This window comes from Phyllostomus hastatus, unplaced genomic scaffold, assembly GCF_019186645.2.
Source record: "Phyllostomus hastatus isolate PE091 unplaced genomic scaffold, TTU_PhHast_1.1 phas_contig_283, whole genome shotgun sequence".
NCBI classification, from domain to species: Eukaryota; Metazoa; Chordata; class Mammalia; order Chiroptera; family Phyllostomidae; genus Phyllostomus; species Phyllostomus hastatus.
In genome coordinates, this window is record NW_025333833.1 from 9584243 (window position 1) to 9600022 (window position 15780).

Consider the following 15780-nt stretch of genomic DNA (forward strand, 5'->3'; position numbering starts at 1 on the left):
TGGATCCGCTGGGTTCTGGCCCAGTGCCGTCCGCCAGCCCGATCGGTTTCCTCCCCCGCAGAGTGGGAGTCCGACGGGCAGCACCAACAGCCCCGACGACGTCTGTCCAGTGAGCGAGCTGCAGGACAGCTCTTGGTGCACTTCAAACTACTATTTTGTGAATGTAAATGACAGTTTTCTTAAATTTCACGTTCGCCACTTCTGGTGAAAGAATGCGACAGAAAAAATGAGTACATGGGTAGAAAAAAATCTGAATTTATTCAAGTTTATTCCTTAAAATGTAAGAAAATTTAATCAGTTTGAAAGGAAGCATTTTCCTTTAATATACCAAATTTACACCTTTAAATATCTCACTAAACACTAGTATAGCCTACTTGGTGTCTGCCTTCAAATGCTGACTATGACAGCTGCTTGTAAAAGAGAACAGATGACTGACAGTCAGGAGAGAAAGTATTAAACATGAAACATCACTTTCACTTGTCTACCAAAGGATCTGAGTTACTGCCAGTGTGTTCATTCTGCTCTGCACCGTCAGAAAGTCTTGGTTCAGGTCGTGAAGGAAGCCCACTTGGGCCACTGGACAAACCAACCCCCAGAGCTGAGGGCTTCTCTTCAGGAAGGAGTGAAGTCTGGCTTAACACTGCTTTTTGAGGGTGGTAGTGACGTTGTTATTTTTAAGAACTGGAATGTTTTTCCACGTTAAGTTGAAGTCCCTGCTTTATGTCATTTTAGAAAAGACTTAAGTAGGACAAAGCAGGACAAAGGTAGTTTTAGAGGAAAAAGCACTTTCCAAGAAAGCTTTTCTAAACCCATTTACACTCTTTATCTTCCAGATTCTTTTCAAGCACCTGTTAGTTCAACTAATTAGACCAGGGCCTACTCTTGAAAAAATAAACAAACAAAAAGACAAAGACAACTTCTTCCCTACTAATTGTTCTTTTCTTTCACTTGCTCAATTTATTTTTATTTATTTGTGAATATGTTTTCCAATAGGCTTACACACAATCCAAACAGGAAGGGGAACAGAAAATTAAAACGAGCAAGTCACTCAACATTTGCTGTGATAACAAAACTACTTTGGTCCGAGCCCACTAAGGATTCTTTTTAAATGGATGCAATTCTAAAAGCCAAGTAACACGTGTGCTGCCGAGTCTCCTGGGTTAAAATTTCTGTAAGTACAATGACCTGCTGTTTCCAGGGCACTGATTTCAACACTCTCTGTATGAATAATCAGATATTCTAATAAGACTCTCGGAATGAATATCAATACATAAAATATTCTATAGTTCAGTCTGTTTCACAACTTTTACATTCAAATAATCAAATAAAACTTCAAAGTATCATTCTGAGTTTGAACTTTAAGTATACATTTTATGGCTGTAAAGTTAAACTATTAACAAGAATTACTACACAGTTAAAATGATGTGTGATATACTTCCACAGGGCACCTACCAGAACTACCTAGCAGTTAAGTAAGAAAACATAATATTAATTTATCTAGTACTTTTACCACAAGATGTATAGATAATTCTGCTCCACGAGGTTCTTGATTTCTCCTTAGAATTAACCCAATAGGGTTACATCGATTAATACTAAATTATAAATCCTCAGCTGTTTCGATGGGAAAGCAGACAAGCAACACGTTTTACTGTTAATGGGAGTTATATTTTACATTTCCCATATCTGGTGCCAAAAACTTACTTTATGGGAAACACCTATGACTGGACCTCAGGGGTGACTCTCACTCGGGACGTGTTTTCCAGAAGGGCGGCGCCCACGCGGCAATGCTTTAGGGAGGGTGAGGTGCCCCCAGACACTCACACTGCGCTTTCTTACACGCTGCTTGACCTGCGACGTAATTAATTTTTGTAACGCATTATTTTAATGGTACACTAATTAACCTTGAATTAGAATGAATTCTCCGACAATGACTTTCCGTAGACGTGCTGAAGGTATCTACATTAAGACTGCCTAATGATTAATATTTTTATGCAGTATTAAAGAAGCTCAAAAATAAGAACAGGATTAAACATACTTGTAACTAGGCACAGATAAAATAAAAATAAATCAGGCTCTGGAACTTTTGTCTTCAAAATGATTTTCCCCCACATTTTTGTATTGTTGTTCAAGTACAGTGGGGTCTCCATTTGCCCCTGCCCCTGCCGCCCCCACTCCCCCACGCTGATCCCGCCCCCTTTGGTTTTGTCCATGTGACCTTTCTGCGGGAACAGAGGCCAGCACAGCCAGGTGTCTGCATGTGGGATGACGCCTCACTTCTTCCAATCATAAAGTTCCCATAAACATGCTCTAATTTAAGATTATCAGTTCAAGCAATGACACAGCCAATACTCTGCAGAGATACTGTCCTCGCAGCCATTTAAGACCAAATCAGGAACCGATGAATACCTGTGGTTTCATTCCTTTTTCTTAAGAAAAACCATGAATTAGGTGCACATTAAAGCTGTACGTGCTTAAAAACTTTATCCAAATTTATGAAGTATTTTACCTATTTTTATATATAATTAACTTCTGTGAATGATATAATCTCATGTTTAAATTTATTTTTTACTGCTACCACAGACGCTGACAATTCTTTGTATCTTGTTTTAACAACGCTTCTGTAAAACACACCCCAGAAGTATTTAGGAAATTGGGGGGAAGCCATTATTGTTCAAAGGAATCTTTGTTAGGCTACCAGAAGGTCACAGACTCTGTTTGGAGAGCTCTGGAGAAATTCTCGAATTCCAATACAGGAAAACATGGGAGGAAAAAAAGAGTTCTCATCTATTAACCAAACAAGGGTACTAATCCTGTCCTACCTCAGACAGATGAATGGCTCTAAAGTGCTTTGAAAGTGCAGGGTGGCAGCTAGCCTATTAAGTGATATTACTTTCATACCTTCTGGAAAGTACAGAGTGGGCCTTAATATTTTAAATGCTCCTTCGATATCCTTAGTTACTTGTCCTCAAACCATGCAATTTTTTAAAAATTAGAGTTTCGCTGGGATATTGCAAATTAAGAGACTGTATTATAAAACAAGTCCTGGTGTTCTTACGGTGTCTGGAGAACAGGCACGAAGCACGCACACTGCACGTACAGGGGACAAAAACACGGCACACTGGCAGGTTTCATTTCTAAGAGGTGTCACCTTGCCGCTGTACCAAAGATGGTACGATACAGTTCTAATTAGCAAATGAAGCATTGCAAACAGGTCTCCTTGAATTTCTCTCTGCAAAAAATTGTTTCACTTTACTACTGTAGTAGAGACTGCCGTACTCCCAGTAATCTGTGACGACTCTGTGTCCTCTGTCCGGCCCTCATCCTCTCCCCTTTGCAGCCGATACTGCCGTAGCAGCTGCTGCAGTGAGAACTGCCCCCACAACCACCAGACACTGCGCGATGCCTCCTACTTCCACCTCCTTCTCAACAGTGAACCGACAATGCTATTGCAAAAACTTAGAAACAGGAATAGGGTTGGAAGGCTTTCCTTCTCAGGGAAGCCAGGAGCTCCCTGTGGGGTAATCAGTTTGACAGCATTACAAAGAAAACCGCACATGAATATGGGTGATATATATTTAAAATCAGCAACTACTTGATCTCTTCCACTGGCTAAGGTCTAAGGCAGAGGGAAAGGGTGTTGCTGAGTTACTAGGGAATTTTTAAAAAATCCCTTCACATGCATTTACTAAGCCAGAATGTCAGTGACTTAAGAGTGAAGGAATAAGCAATGGAGATTTGACTTCATCCTGCATAAGACAAGAAATAACAGCAACAATAAGTTGCCATGAAATCAGCCCAGATGTCCATCACAAGGCAACAGGTAAGTTATAATATATTCACGTGATGGACTACTGCTTAATGGTACAAAGGAAATAGTGACCTATGCACTACGGATGAAGCTCAGAAACATTATGATAAATTAAAGTAGCCTCATACAAAAAAGTACATATTATAATTGCATTTATGTGAAGTTTGAGAACAAGCCAAACCAATCTACAGTAGAAGAATGATCCGCACAGTTGTTACCTTTGCAGAATTAGGGGAAGAACCACCGGGGAGGGAGGGTGACGGACTTCCTGGGGTGACAGCCAGGGGCAAGGGCCTCTATCTTTGTGGGAGTTTTGATTGCACAGGTACATGCATTTGTCAAAATCAGATATGCACTTACGATGTGTGCATTTCAATGTACATAAATGTTATCTTCACAGAGAAACTAAACTAATATTGACTTCTAATTAATGATATGCATGTTGAAGCATTTAGAAGGAAGAGTCCTCAAAATACTCTGATCAAAACTGTATCAAAATGTAAGACTGATAGATGAACAGAGGTGGGTAGATATTGATAAAACAAGCACAGTAAAATATCAGTGGTAGAATGTAGTGGGTGGGAATATAGACAATTACTATAAAATTCAAATTCTTTAAAACTTTTTGTAATTATGTGTTAGAAAAAAATCACACAAAAATTTGTACACCCATGTTCATAGCAGTATTATTCAAAATAGCCAAAATATGAAAGCAACCCCAGTGTCCATGATGATCTGGGATAAACAAAATGCAACATACACTCACAAGGGAATGGTGTGCACCTTTAAAAAGGAAAGAAATTCTGACCCACGCTACAACATGGATGAACCTTGAAGACAGTACGCTAGGTGAAGTAAGCCAGTCACAGAAGGCCAATACTGTGTGATTCCATCTCCATGAGGTATCGAGGGCAGTCACATTCATGGAGACAGGGCATAGAGTGGGGGGTGGGGGGGCCGAGTCAGTGTTCATGAGAGCAGAGTTTCATCTTGAGAAGGTGAGCAAGTTCTGGAGACAAATGCTGGTGATGTTTACATAACAACGTGAATGAACTTAGTGCCACAGAACTGTACAACTTAAAAATGGTTAAAATTGTAAATTTCACGTTCTACATATTTTACCACAATAAAAAGTAACTTGTCAAAGCTCCTAAGAATTAAACTACTTTCGCCCTGGCTGGCATAGCTCAGTGGATTGAGCGCGGGCTGGGAACCAAAGTGTTCCAGGTTCCATTCCCAGCCAGGGTACATGCCCGAGTTGCAGGCCATAATCCCCAGTAACCGCACATTGATGTTTCTCTCTCTCTCTCTCTATCTCTCTCCCTTCCCTCTCTAAAAATAAATAAATAAATAAAATCTTGGAAAAAAAATAAATACCTAGAGATTGCACATTAAAACCATAAAAAAAAGAATTAAACTACTTTCACTATTTTTTAATTTTGTATTAAATATGAGTTTCTGATGTAAAGTATTGTCATATGCTTGATTTTTAAATGGTGTTAATGCCAATGAGCATAATTTGACATTTCTCAATGAGTAGTATGAATGAACAAAATTCTTTCAAATTAATATTTCAATCAACTATACAACCAAAATAATGCATACTCAAATGTAAAAAGTTATTTAAGAGGAAGCATTTTTTCTTCCTTACTCAAATCTTAAATAAAAGCATAAATTTAGCCCCGGTATACCGACTCTGCCTCCTAAAACTCGGGCTTCTTTGTTAGGTTAACGCTAACAGTGTTGCCAGATGTTCCAGCAGTTTCTCAAGACAACAGCATGCAAACTGTGTTCTGACATGACCCCCGGGTTTAAAACGAGGCGAGAAGGGGAAGAAATGGAGCCAAGAGAAAGGTGGTCTCCTTCGGTAAACACAGGGAAAACGGTGTAGCAGCTGTGCCTGAAAATGGATGGAAAGGAAAGAACTTAGAAGCAGTTCAATAAAGAAAGAATTTGGGAGTGCATCAGATAAGAATCTACGGAAAACCAATGAACTTGATGAACGCTTTCTGGGGGGAGGGGGGAATGAGAGCTTGCACCAGAATAATGCACTCTATTTTGTTCAAATAGTATCACATTGCTACCTTGGTCCTAGAGATTTTTTATATTAAAGTGAAAATTTTAAATATTATTTAAATATCATCAATAAGCATGTATTTAATGTCTACTGTATACGGCACTGACCTGAGAAATAATGCACGTGACAAGAACCACGCAGACATAATTTGTGTCTGAAGACTGATAACAAATCTGCTCATGTCATAAACCCTTCACACACTATTTAAATCACTCTTTACCTTAAAGAATACATTTTTTGAAAAACTAAATATTTGGCATGTATGGGGAGCTACATTAATAGTTTAATGATAAAAACTGAATCACCATTTAAAAAAACTAATAGACTCTTAGATCTTTTTATATTTCTCTTCATATTGTCTATTTCAATTTCCAAATATTTCTGCAAATGGTTAAAAAATATAATAAAACTTGTAATTTAAATAAAAATGAGTACGCATAGCACCATGATGCTATAAACTTGGACCTTAAAACATCTGATAGCTTCCTAATAGTAAATATAATTACAAGACTTTTTTCTATTATGTGAAATGTAGACAATATCCTAATTACTATATTAATAGGAAACACCGTGTAGTTTTCTCAAATTAGAAATATGTACTCTACTCTATTACTAGTAATTACAACTTGAATAAATAACCAGATATGTATCAGAAACTACACTGATGCATAATAAAATAACTTCATTATGGAATACTAATATTTAATCTTATATATATGTTCATGTGTTACAATGGTTACAGATCCAAATATATGCATTTCAGGAAATATGAAAATTGTGTTTATTTCAAATATGTGGGAATGCAAATGTGGCATATTTTATGACTATAACCTAATTTCTTTATGTTCTCACAGCAAATTTTAAGTCCAATAAATGTGAGGGCAAGACTGAAATTGAGTTAAACCTGTTGGATAAACATTCATTCATTCATTCATTCATTCATTCCCTCACCCGAGGACATGTTTACTGAGTTTACAGAGAGATGAAAGGAGGGACAGAGAGAGAGAAACACTGATGTGAGAGAGAAACGTCGATCATGCCTCAACCACAGACGGAACCCACAACCTAGGTGTGTGCCCGGACCAGGAATCGAACTCTCGATGTTTTGGTTTACAGAACATGCTCCAACCAACTGAGCCACATCGGCCAGGGCTGGATAAACACTTTTAAATAAAGCTCTCTACCATCCCAAATAATCTTAGGTAATCAGTAGTAAAATATCTCAAGTTCATATATCACATAAACACAAAGAACTGGATGTCCTTGCAAAACTGTAATTGTTGTCCAACTTATAGAGAAATGTAATGTTTCTGATAAAGGGGTTAATAGAATTTAGCCAGCAACTTAACTGTGAAATTATGTACTTTTAGTCCATTACCAAGGCTTACCAAGTTGTTGTTTTACTTGCTAGAGCTTTATATACCACAGGGCAGTACCATCAATTTTATTTAGGATGTTAAGTTTAATTCTCACTTTAAGCTCTCATCTCCCTCATGTTCTCAAATTAATTCATACAAATCCCTGATTAATAATAAAAGGGCTTGCCATCAGTATTCAAAGCCCGGGCTGAGTTGTCATGGCTGAGGGGGCAGAAATCTGCTAGGAGCGACGAGAGAACCCAGCTGAATTCCTGGCATCTCAGTCTATGAATGTGTAAGCACTTCACCCAACGTTCGGGCAGGCTGGGGGAAGGTGGCCGCGTGGGCACCACACCGGGAGTCCTGGGAAGTTAACGACTACATCAGAGCAACTCGGTGACAGACGCAATGCATTTCACAAGTGTTCCTTTTACTTTCACACACACACACAAATGTGCGTAAAATTAGTGTAAGCTGTTAGTGTTCTAGACATTTATTTGATTGCTTTCGCTGCTGTCCAATGGCCTCTGCAAAGGTCACGTGTGAATCTGGTTTCCAGTACTACTTCTACACATGTATCCAAACCTGTGGAACACACACCACCACAAGGGAGGGAACCCTGAGGTGAGCCGTGGCCTTCGGGCGGCTGTGATGTCTCGCGGCAGGCTCTTCCTCAGTGAAGACAGAGCAAGTGCCACTCTGCTGAGTGATGCTGACAGCGGAGGGGGCTGTGCGTGCCTGGGGGCGGGGGGTACGGAAAATCTCTGCACCTTCCCCCCCATTTTAGTATAAACTAAAACTGCTCTAAAAACGTCAGTTAAAAAAAGAGACGTGGCTTTTTCATTCATTTCTTCCCTAAGTTGTCATTCTTCTTTCATATTATTCATCAAGAATAATCAAGATAGCTAAAATTTACTGAGTTCTTACTGTGTGTGTGTGTCAGGTACTGTTTAACTGCTTTATATATATATATAAACTCATTTAACCCTCAAAACAACCCTGACACAGGTGCTATTATTATCCCCATTTTACACGTTAGGGAACTGAGTCACAGAGTAGACTTGAAAGGTCACAGAGGTAGGAACCAACACTGCAAAGACTTGACCCTTGACCCCAGGTAGTCCGTTCACCAGCATTACATTATACCGCTTCTAGTTATGTTTTTTCAATCACTCATTGATTTGTCAGCTTGGTTTTCTTTTTTGAGCATTTGGAATATGCCAAGAACTCTGATGGAAACATTTTCAACAAGGGATCTCAAAACATTTACCTTTCTCAGGCAGCTACTGGAGGAAATGCTCCATCAAAACTATGAATAAAAGAGGGAGTTTCTGGAGTAGATTCTCCATCAAAACAGGGAAATAAACAGTAAGAGAGGAAGACCTGGGATCCAGAAAACAAGAGTCCAGGAGGAAGGGGAAGGCAATGCCCAGGTCGGCGGTAAAATGGAGTCCTGGGATGCCGTCTCCGCAGCAGGCCTGGGGAGCAGCCAGTGCAGACTGGAGACGGAGAGGGCTCCAGAGGGAATGGCGCTAGAAACTACACGGGGTTGATGGCCTGATGTGTCTGACTGCACTGAGGAGACCCTGATGGGCAAACTGAGGAAAAAATTAATGACAGAAAATAGAACATTGAGAAAATATAAAACGAAAAAAGGGATAAATATTAACCTTAAGAAACATAAATCTGTACCGTGGTATGCAGACAGTATTCATCATAACTACATAATTATTCATTCCCTTCCCGCCCTTGCCTTGCTTCTCCGTAGTGGAGCAGACTTCCCACCGTACTGCCTGGGGCTCAGCCTCACACCTGGTTTTGGCCAAAGAATCTGAGTAGATGTGGCACGTGCCACATGCAAGCAAAATCTTTAAGTGTACTTGTGGGATCTGGTCTGCGTGCCTTTAGCTGCTGCCCCAGGCGGTGTCTATGACAGAGACTGGATCTGAGAATGAGAAGATGCATGAAATCAAGGTAAACTGATCCCAAACAAGGCTAGCAGAACCAGCAAGGCCTTTAGCAATCCCAAACCCTTTTGACATACGAGCAAAAAAGATGTGTTTTTGTTAGCCACCGAAATTTGGGGTTGTTTATTGCTATAGCAAAAGCTAATACACATAGTAAGTCCATAACTCAGCAACAAACAATATTTATGAAGTCATAATAATATAATTATATTACATTGTTAATTAAATTGTAATTAATTATATAATAAAAAACATGGATTCAACAGATTCAATAAAGAAACTGAAACTAAAAGTTGTGATATAACTATGTAGGAGGATGGGATGAGAGGGAGATGGGGAGAAGGAAAGATGAATAAAACAGCCAAATCCTAACATCACAGAGGAAAATCAATAATGCCTAAAGTTGGAAAATCAAGAGATATAAGTATGTTATTAAGAATTATGTAGGTAAATTGCAAAAGAAACAACGAAAAGAATCAAATATGAGAAGGATGCAGCAAGGGAGTACTTTTTTTGTTACAAGACATAGAGCACTATTTGATTTTTTTGAATTATCCACATGTATTAATTTTGTAAAAAATCTTAACTCATGAGCATAAAAATAAGAAGTGACAATAAAATCAAGGGAAGCAATCATGCCTGATTTACTTAAAAAAAAAAAAAAAAAAGGGATCTGATCCTGAAAGGCGAACAAGACCCTTAGCAGGAATCATCACAACCTGGTCTCATAGCTGCACAGTCCGGCAGCTACTTCCTCTAGCTACATCTTCCTTGGCTGTGTTTGTTTCACTACTTAGGGAAGAACAAACAGCATTACTGGTCCCCTTTACTGGAGAATCAGAGCCTTACGTTTTCACTTCCAGATGGCACTGACTTCCCTTACAGGAAAGCTGGTGCCTGAAAGGGAGATCACGCAGGGTGGGGCGGAGGCAGGTTTACGGTTGTCTGTACGGGAAATGATACAGTAGCTACTAAATAATGACACAAGGGTGAACTCTGTTTCACACGCTTACAATCGCAAACCCACTTTTGCCCTGCCCCGTGTTATAGAGAGAGCTCTCAGTTAATACGTAAGTTGATTATTTATCTACTCTCCATATTACCTATGATCATTCCATGTCCTTCCTTTTCCCAAAAATTGCTACCTTTGGTCATTTCAGTCAGCTTTCACTGAATTATCAGAGACTGAGAAAAATTATTAAAAGTGAACTAGTAAGTTTGCTCCTTTTTAAACAACTATAACTTACGGACAATTTAAGCTCAAAATATGTAAACAGTTTTATTCCCAAAACTTTATAAACTTATAAAGTAATATATTTTACAAAGTATATTTAAATAATGAACCACATTTGAATGATTGGATTTACCAAAATTCTGACAGTTTTCTAGACATCTATTTACTGAGCAATGGACAATATACCGTTTAAGATATGATGACAGAGGACACTAAAGCTATTTCTGAATATTTTTATATTACCTGTAGGTCTCACTTTATGTTAACACTCACTCCCTTTATCATGAGCAAATACAAGTCATTTGAGTGCAAGTACCACCTAGTAACTTCTACCACACGGACAGAAAGACACCTCATTCAGATGTTCTCTCCTCACGCCGCTGTCCTCTGAGCGGTAGTTCCTGGGCCTGCCGTCTGGAAAGCAGCACTGGGGCAGAACAAGAAAGCGCAAGAAATAATGATAGGAGACGTTTCTCATACCTCTTCATCTTTCATATTCACGTCCACGTGTTTCGATTTGATGACTGTGGATATATGGTCGATGTTGTTTTCCCTGCAGTAATCAAATATGTTTTTGTCTTCTTCCCTAGTTACAATAAAAATAAAAAGTGTGTGTCTTACTAGGTAACCCATAAAAGTTACATATTTTTAAACAACCTGTTTGCTGCTGACAAACATTAATGTAGTCTGTTTCTATAAAGAGTTTTACATGAACAATAATGGATTTTCCATAAGACAAAATACATCCAGCCCCTGAAAAGACTCAAGTTCTTCGCAACTGCAACTGTGGGAAAAAGCTCCATCGCTTCAACAAGTTACACCAGCTCGCTAACACAACATCTTGAGCAGATTATCTCAGCGCTTCCTCTCCCGGCACTTCACCGCTGACAGACACGTACTCCCCGACTCAGGAACCTGCGCCCGCAGCACTGCAGTCGGAAGCACTGGACTGTCCGTATTGACTACAGGGGTGTCAAAAGATCACAGTATAGCTTTCTGCTTATCACGCAGGACCACAGAACAGTACGTTGATAGCCACCCAAGTTTAAAGTATTTATACAAGAAGGTAATGTTCTTAAGGAAAAGAGAAGTAAAAAGTTATTTGCTTATGGGAAAGGTATTAGAGCATCACAAAATTCAGAAATCCTTCATGAAATAATAGAAACAAACCCTGGGAACAAAAATTGAGAAGCATACCATGTACCCAGCACCATTCTAAGTACGTCAATGCACCACCTTCATTTACTCTTATCTACAAGTTCACAGTCAAAGAACAGGCAAGGACAGGTTGCAGAGCCTACCAAACGGCGTCACATTTACCAAAGGTAGAAGGTGAGAGCTAGAACTCACTCAGATCAACTGATCTGGTATACACCACATTTTCTATTACATCTAGCTGCATCTTGACTAGTCAACTCCCATATATTCTAGGAACTAAAGCAGTTCTTCACGTGAGGTCTCCAAGTTCTCTAACACAGGACACAGAATCATCTGTGTAAATGCATGTGCAATTTTCTAAGTGTGTGTGTCTGGGGGGCTTCAGCGAGATTCTCCAAAGGATAAGTAATTTGGAATACTAGCAGTGAAACTGTTCCATACATGGACTGCATTTTCTAGGCTTAAAAGAATGCAGTTTGAGTCCCTAAAATTATAATTACTGTTTTACAACTTCAAAGCCTCAGCTTCCATTCATCAGAAATTAAAGCCCCTAGGCCATAGGGGTCCTTCTACTTTAAAAGCCAATTTAAATACTTTATTCCCTACAAAAATTATTTTCAGTCAGAGGTAATTAACTTAAAACACACCACTTTAGCCTTAAATCATTTAAGTTTTCATTTACGCATCTGATGCAATTAATTGAGCACCGACTACATGCACGGCACTGGGCAAGATTCCGTTGGTGACAAGGATAAACAAGAAGCTCGGCATCCAATACATGCACAGTACAGTTGGGATGACACTGTCTACAAATCATTAACATAAGGTAAAACTGGATCTCTGAGAAGGCCCCAAAGAGTACAGAGGAGAAACAGCCTGCTGCAAGCTGGAGAAAATGAGGTTGTCTCCAGGAAAAAAATTATCATGTTTTAAAGGAATATATAGTCTCTTGAAAATGTCCATTTTGAAGAGAAAAAATGTCTTTCTAGATTATTTACTCTGAAAGGAAATAAAGAAGTCTAATTTTTAAAATTAAGGTTGCAAACAGTACCACTTCAGCTATATTTCACTACCACAAAAAACAGTTTCTGTGAAAATGTGTACTCAGAATACCAGCTTGGAGTAATAACAGGGACCGGTTTCCCTCCAGTCCAGCAACGGAGAGCCCTCTAATTCACAAGGCAGCAACTTCCGCGGTGAGAGAAAGGACCGTGTCACTTTAAGTCACGACATGAGTCACGCTGTTCTGAACGTGAACGTGGTGGCGAGTCGATGGTGGGGCCAGAAAGGGAGGGACGGAGGGTCCTGGGGTGTCAGTTGCGCAAACCCAGTGAAAAGCAAGGGTTACTCACAGAGGAGAGGACCTTCGGAGAGGTCCGCCTCCCTGAACCCCGAAGGTGTGCCATGTGTATACCTGTGCCATGAACAGTAAAAGTAAATGTAGGACACACATTTAGATTTTTATTTTGCTGAATATATTGTCAGTGTTTCCTATATGTATCAAATATTTTGATTTGGTACATGATTTTCTGGAAGGCAGGGGGTACTTTTCATCTGAATATCTGCTTATCATCTGTAGTTTATCATTGTTAAACATGTCAAACACATAGAGGTATTTATAAAATGCCTCAGGGTATACAATGTAAATTAAATATCAAAAAATTCAATAAAATCCCCACAAATGTGATACGGAGTTGAGAAACTAATACAAAAAAATTAAGTGATTCGCTTCGGCTTATTGTCAGTTACCCACCCACACTCCTAGTCTTACTTGCCAGCAACCAAGCTGTCAATACAATGTCACCACCTAGTGGCCAACACGGAGAAACATCTGGAACAACATCTTTCCACATCTCCTTCCTTACCTCCTAACAAGATTACGTACAATAGACAAATCAAATTCTCTCTTTTCCCTCTACATGTCCCTGTCAATACAGCCTCCCAGAGGCAATCTTTCCCTCTACATCCATACTTCAGTGAAGCACGTGCAAGTGATTCCAACCTCTGCCAAGTGCAGTGCAGCCTGAATAAAAGTTAGGGCCCTTCCCCATGTTCTCGGCGTACCTTCCTTTCTCTTACAGTTCGTACCCAGCCACCTTTCTCCCTCTCCTGAACGGGAGAGAGAAGGTTATCATGCCCACTCTTCAGGGACGAGCACAGGTTATGTTTGTGATGCTGCCCTCAAGGATGTCCCACGGTATCCCTAGCAAAAGACAGAATGTCTCTCTTCAGATTACTCCAAATTTCCCGAAATTGACAGAAAATATATTTATAGATCTGAAGGGGGAAAAAAAACCCTCACTGGCTTTCTTTGAAAGTCTTTTGGAATCTAAAGGCACACCTTTATGGAAAAGAGGGCTGGGGTCTAAGAATGGTGCCTTTCCTCACTCACAGACAGAACGGAGCCTTGCCCGCTCCTGAATACGCCACCTGCAGCACTTTCTGCAAAGACCGCACTTCCCTATCAAGACTAGTTCAAACAGGGAGGGTTCATGGCAGGCCACCCACAGTCCATTTTACTGCTTCATCCGTCTCATAGAATTAAAAGCCACATTTATGGGGCTAGCTCAGATATCTAACTATTTAATAGGTACATTCAATAACTATTTCAGTTCAATTCATCTATTTACCAAGCAACAGTACTCCAGGAAATTGGCAATGGAAAGTTATTTCTTAAATAAAAACACAAAGGAGAGTAAGCCAACATCTACACAAATACAAACATATGTCCCTAATCCCTCAGACTAAGGGGTGCACTCCTGTGGGCTCTGGAGGTATACAAAGACCTTTAAAGGGATATGTAAGTATGGAAAATGTCCAGTGAATCAATTTTCAGCTCCATTTCTATATAACACCCTCTCTCCTGAACTGATCTACCTGAAAAGGCTTCTGTGGTAAATATTTCATCACCACTCTCCTTCTCAACATTCCCGCCGCTCAACTGCTCCCCCGCCCCCAGGCCTAGTTCGTAAAAGAAAGGCACACACCTCTCTGTACTATGGTCTACTTCTGGGAAATAAAGCCAAAAGAGCTGATTAAGATTTAGCAAATGACTATTAATTAAACCTCTTACTCTTTTCCATAAAAATACTGTTTAACTAATATACTAGAAAAGTTTTGGGGGCAATAGGACTGTAGTTTGTACTGACTTAAGATATAAAATCTTCCAAGGTACCAAATAAAGAGATAATTTGGGTAAAAATTTGGGGCTGGGAAGCCTTCTACAACTAAGGTTAGAGGATAAAGAGGTGAAGTAAACAAAACAAAGAGCCAGCTTGAAGTTAAACTCTGTCTCATTCTAATAAAAACAATATTTATCTGTTAAACTATTAAAAAAACCCACACCACACACAATTTCAATAAAATTTTACCTATGTTTAATAATTATTTAACAAAATTTATCATGTATGTTGATCAACTATATGAAAATAATAACTCAAATGAGAAAAAAATTTAATGCTTAAAGCTGTTGAGTAAGAAAAAATTAAATTTTTAAAAAGTCCAACTTACATACATATTTGTGTTGCAGAAAATTATGGTAGCATGGTAAGATTACACAAAATATATTACTTTGAAATAAAATTATGAGGGAGAAGTAGAATAAAAGATGATATACAATTTCTAACTGTTAAATAACTTGTTCACGTACATTTAAGTCAAGATCATAGTTTTATTGAATTAAACTTTACTTCAAGACCATTGAAGATTCACATGCAGTTGTAAGAAATAATAGACCTTATGTGCCATTTTCCCAGTTTCCTTCAATGGTTGCATGTTCTTGTATTTTACAAAACTAATTCTCATTACAGCATTCAGATTCCATCAGATACATGTAAAAGAATAATGCTTATTTTAAATTTTCATTGTTTACAAAATGTCAGAAATTATACCTTTGAAAATTATTTCAACTTTTAAATAATTTCTTAGATGTTATCTCAAAAATGTAAAAGGGAAATATAGTTTCCCAAAATTCTCTTAGGGACTACATCAGCAAGGTTTGAACACCACTGCTCTAACCCAGTATGCTAGGATGTAGAGGCTCCTGGCACGGAGCAGGCTATCGGCCACGGACGACCAGAGAACGCACTACGGAAGAGCTGACATCACGGCCTCGCTTTGAAGGATGAGCGGACAACCAGCCGGGTAACTGAAGGCTTCGGGGAAAAAAAGAAAGGAAA

The 15780-nt window shown here is 39.1% G+C and overlaps 1 protein-coding gene across 1 annotated transcript in view; it reads right to left on the bottom strand.

The window, feature by feature from the left end:
• The window catches only part of ACBD6 (acyl-CoA binding domain containing 6), a 130376-nt gene that overhangs the window by 61489 nt on the left and 53107 nt on the right, over positions 1-15780 (bottom strand). The window contains exon 5 of the mRNA XM_045838780.1: positions 10925-11030. Within this exon, the coding sequence (XP_045694736.1) occupies positions 10925-11030 (106 nt within the window). The remainder of the gene's footprint in view (positions 1-10924; positions 11031-15780) is intronic.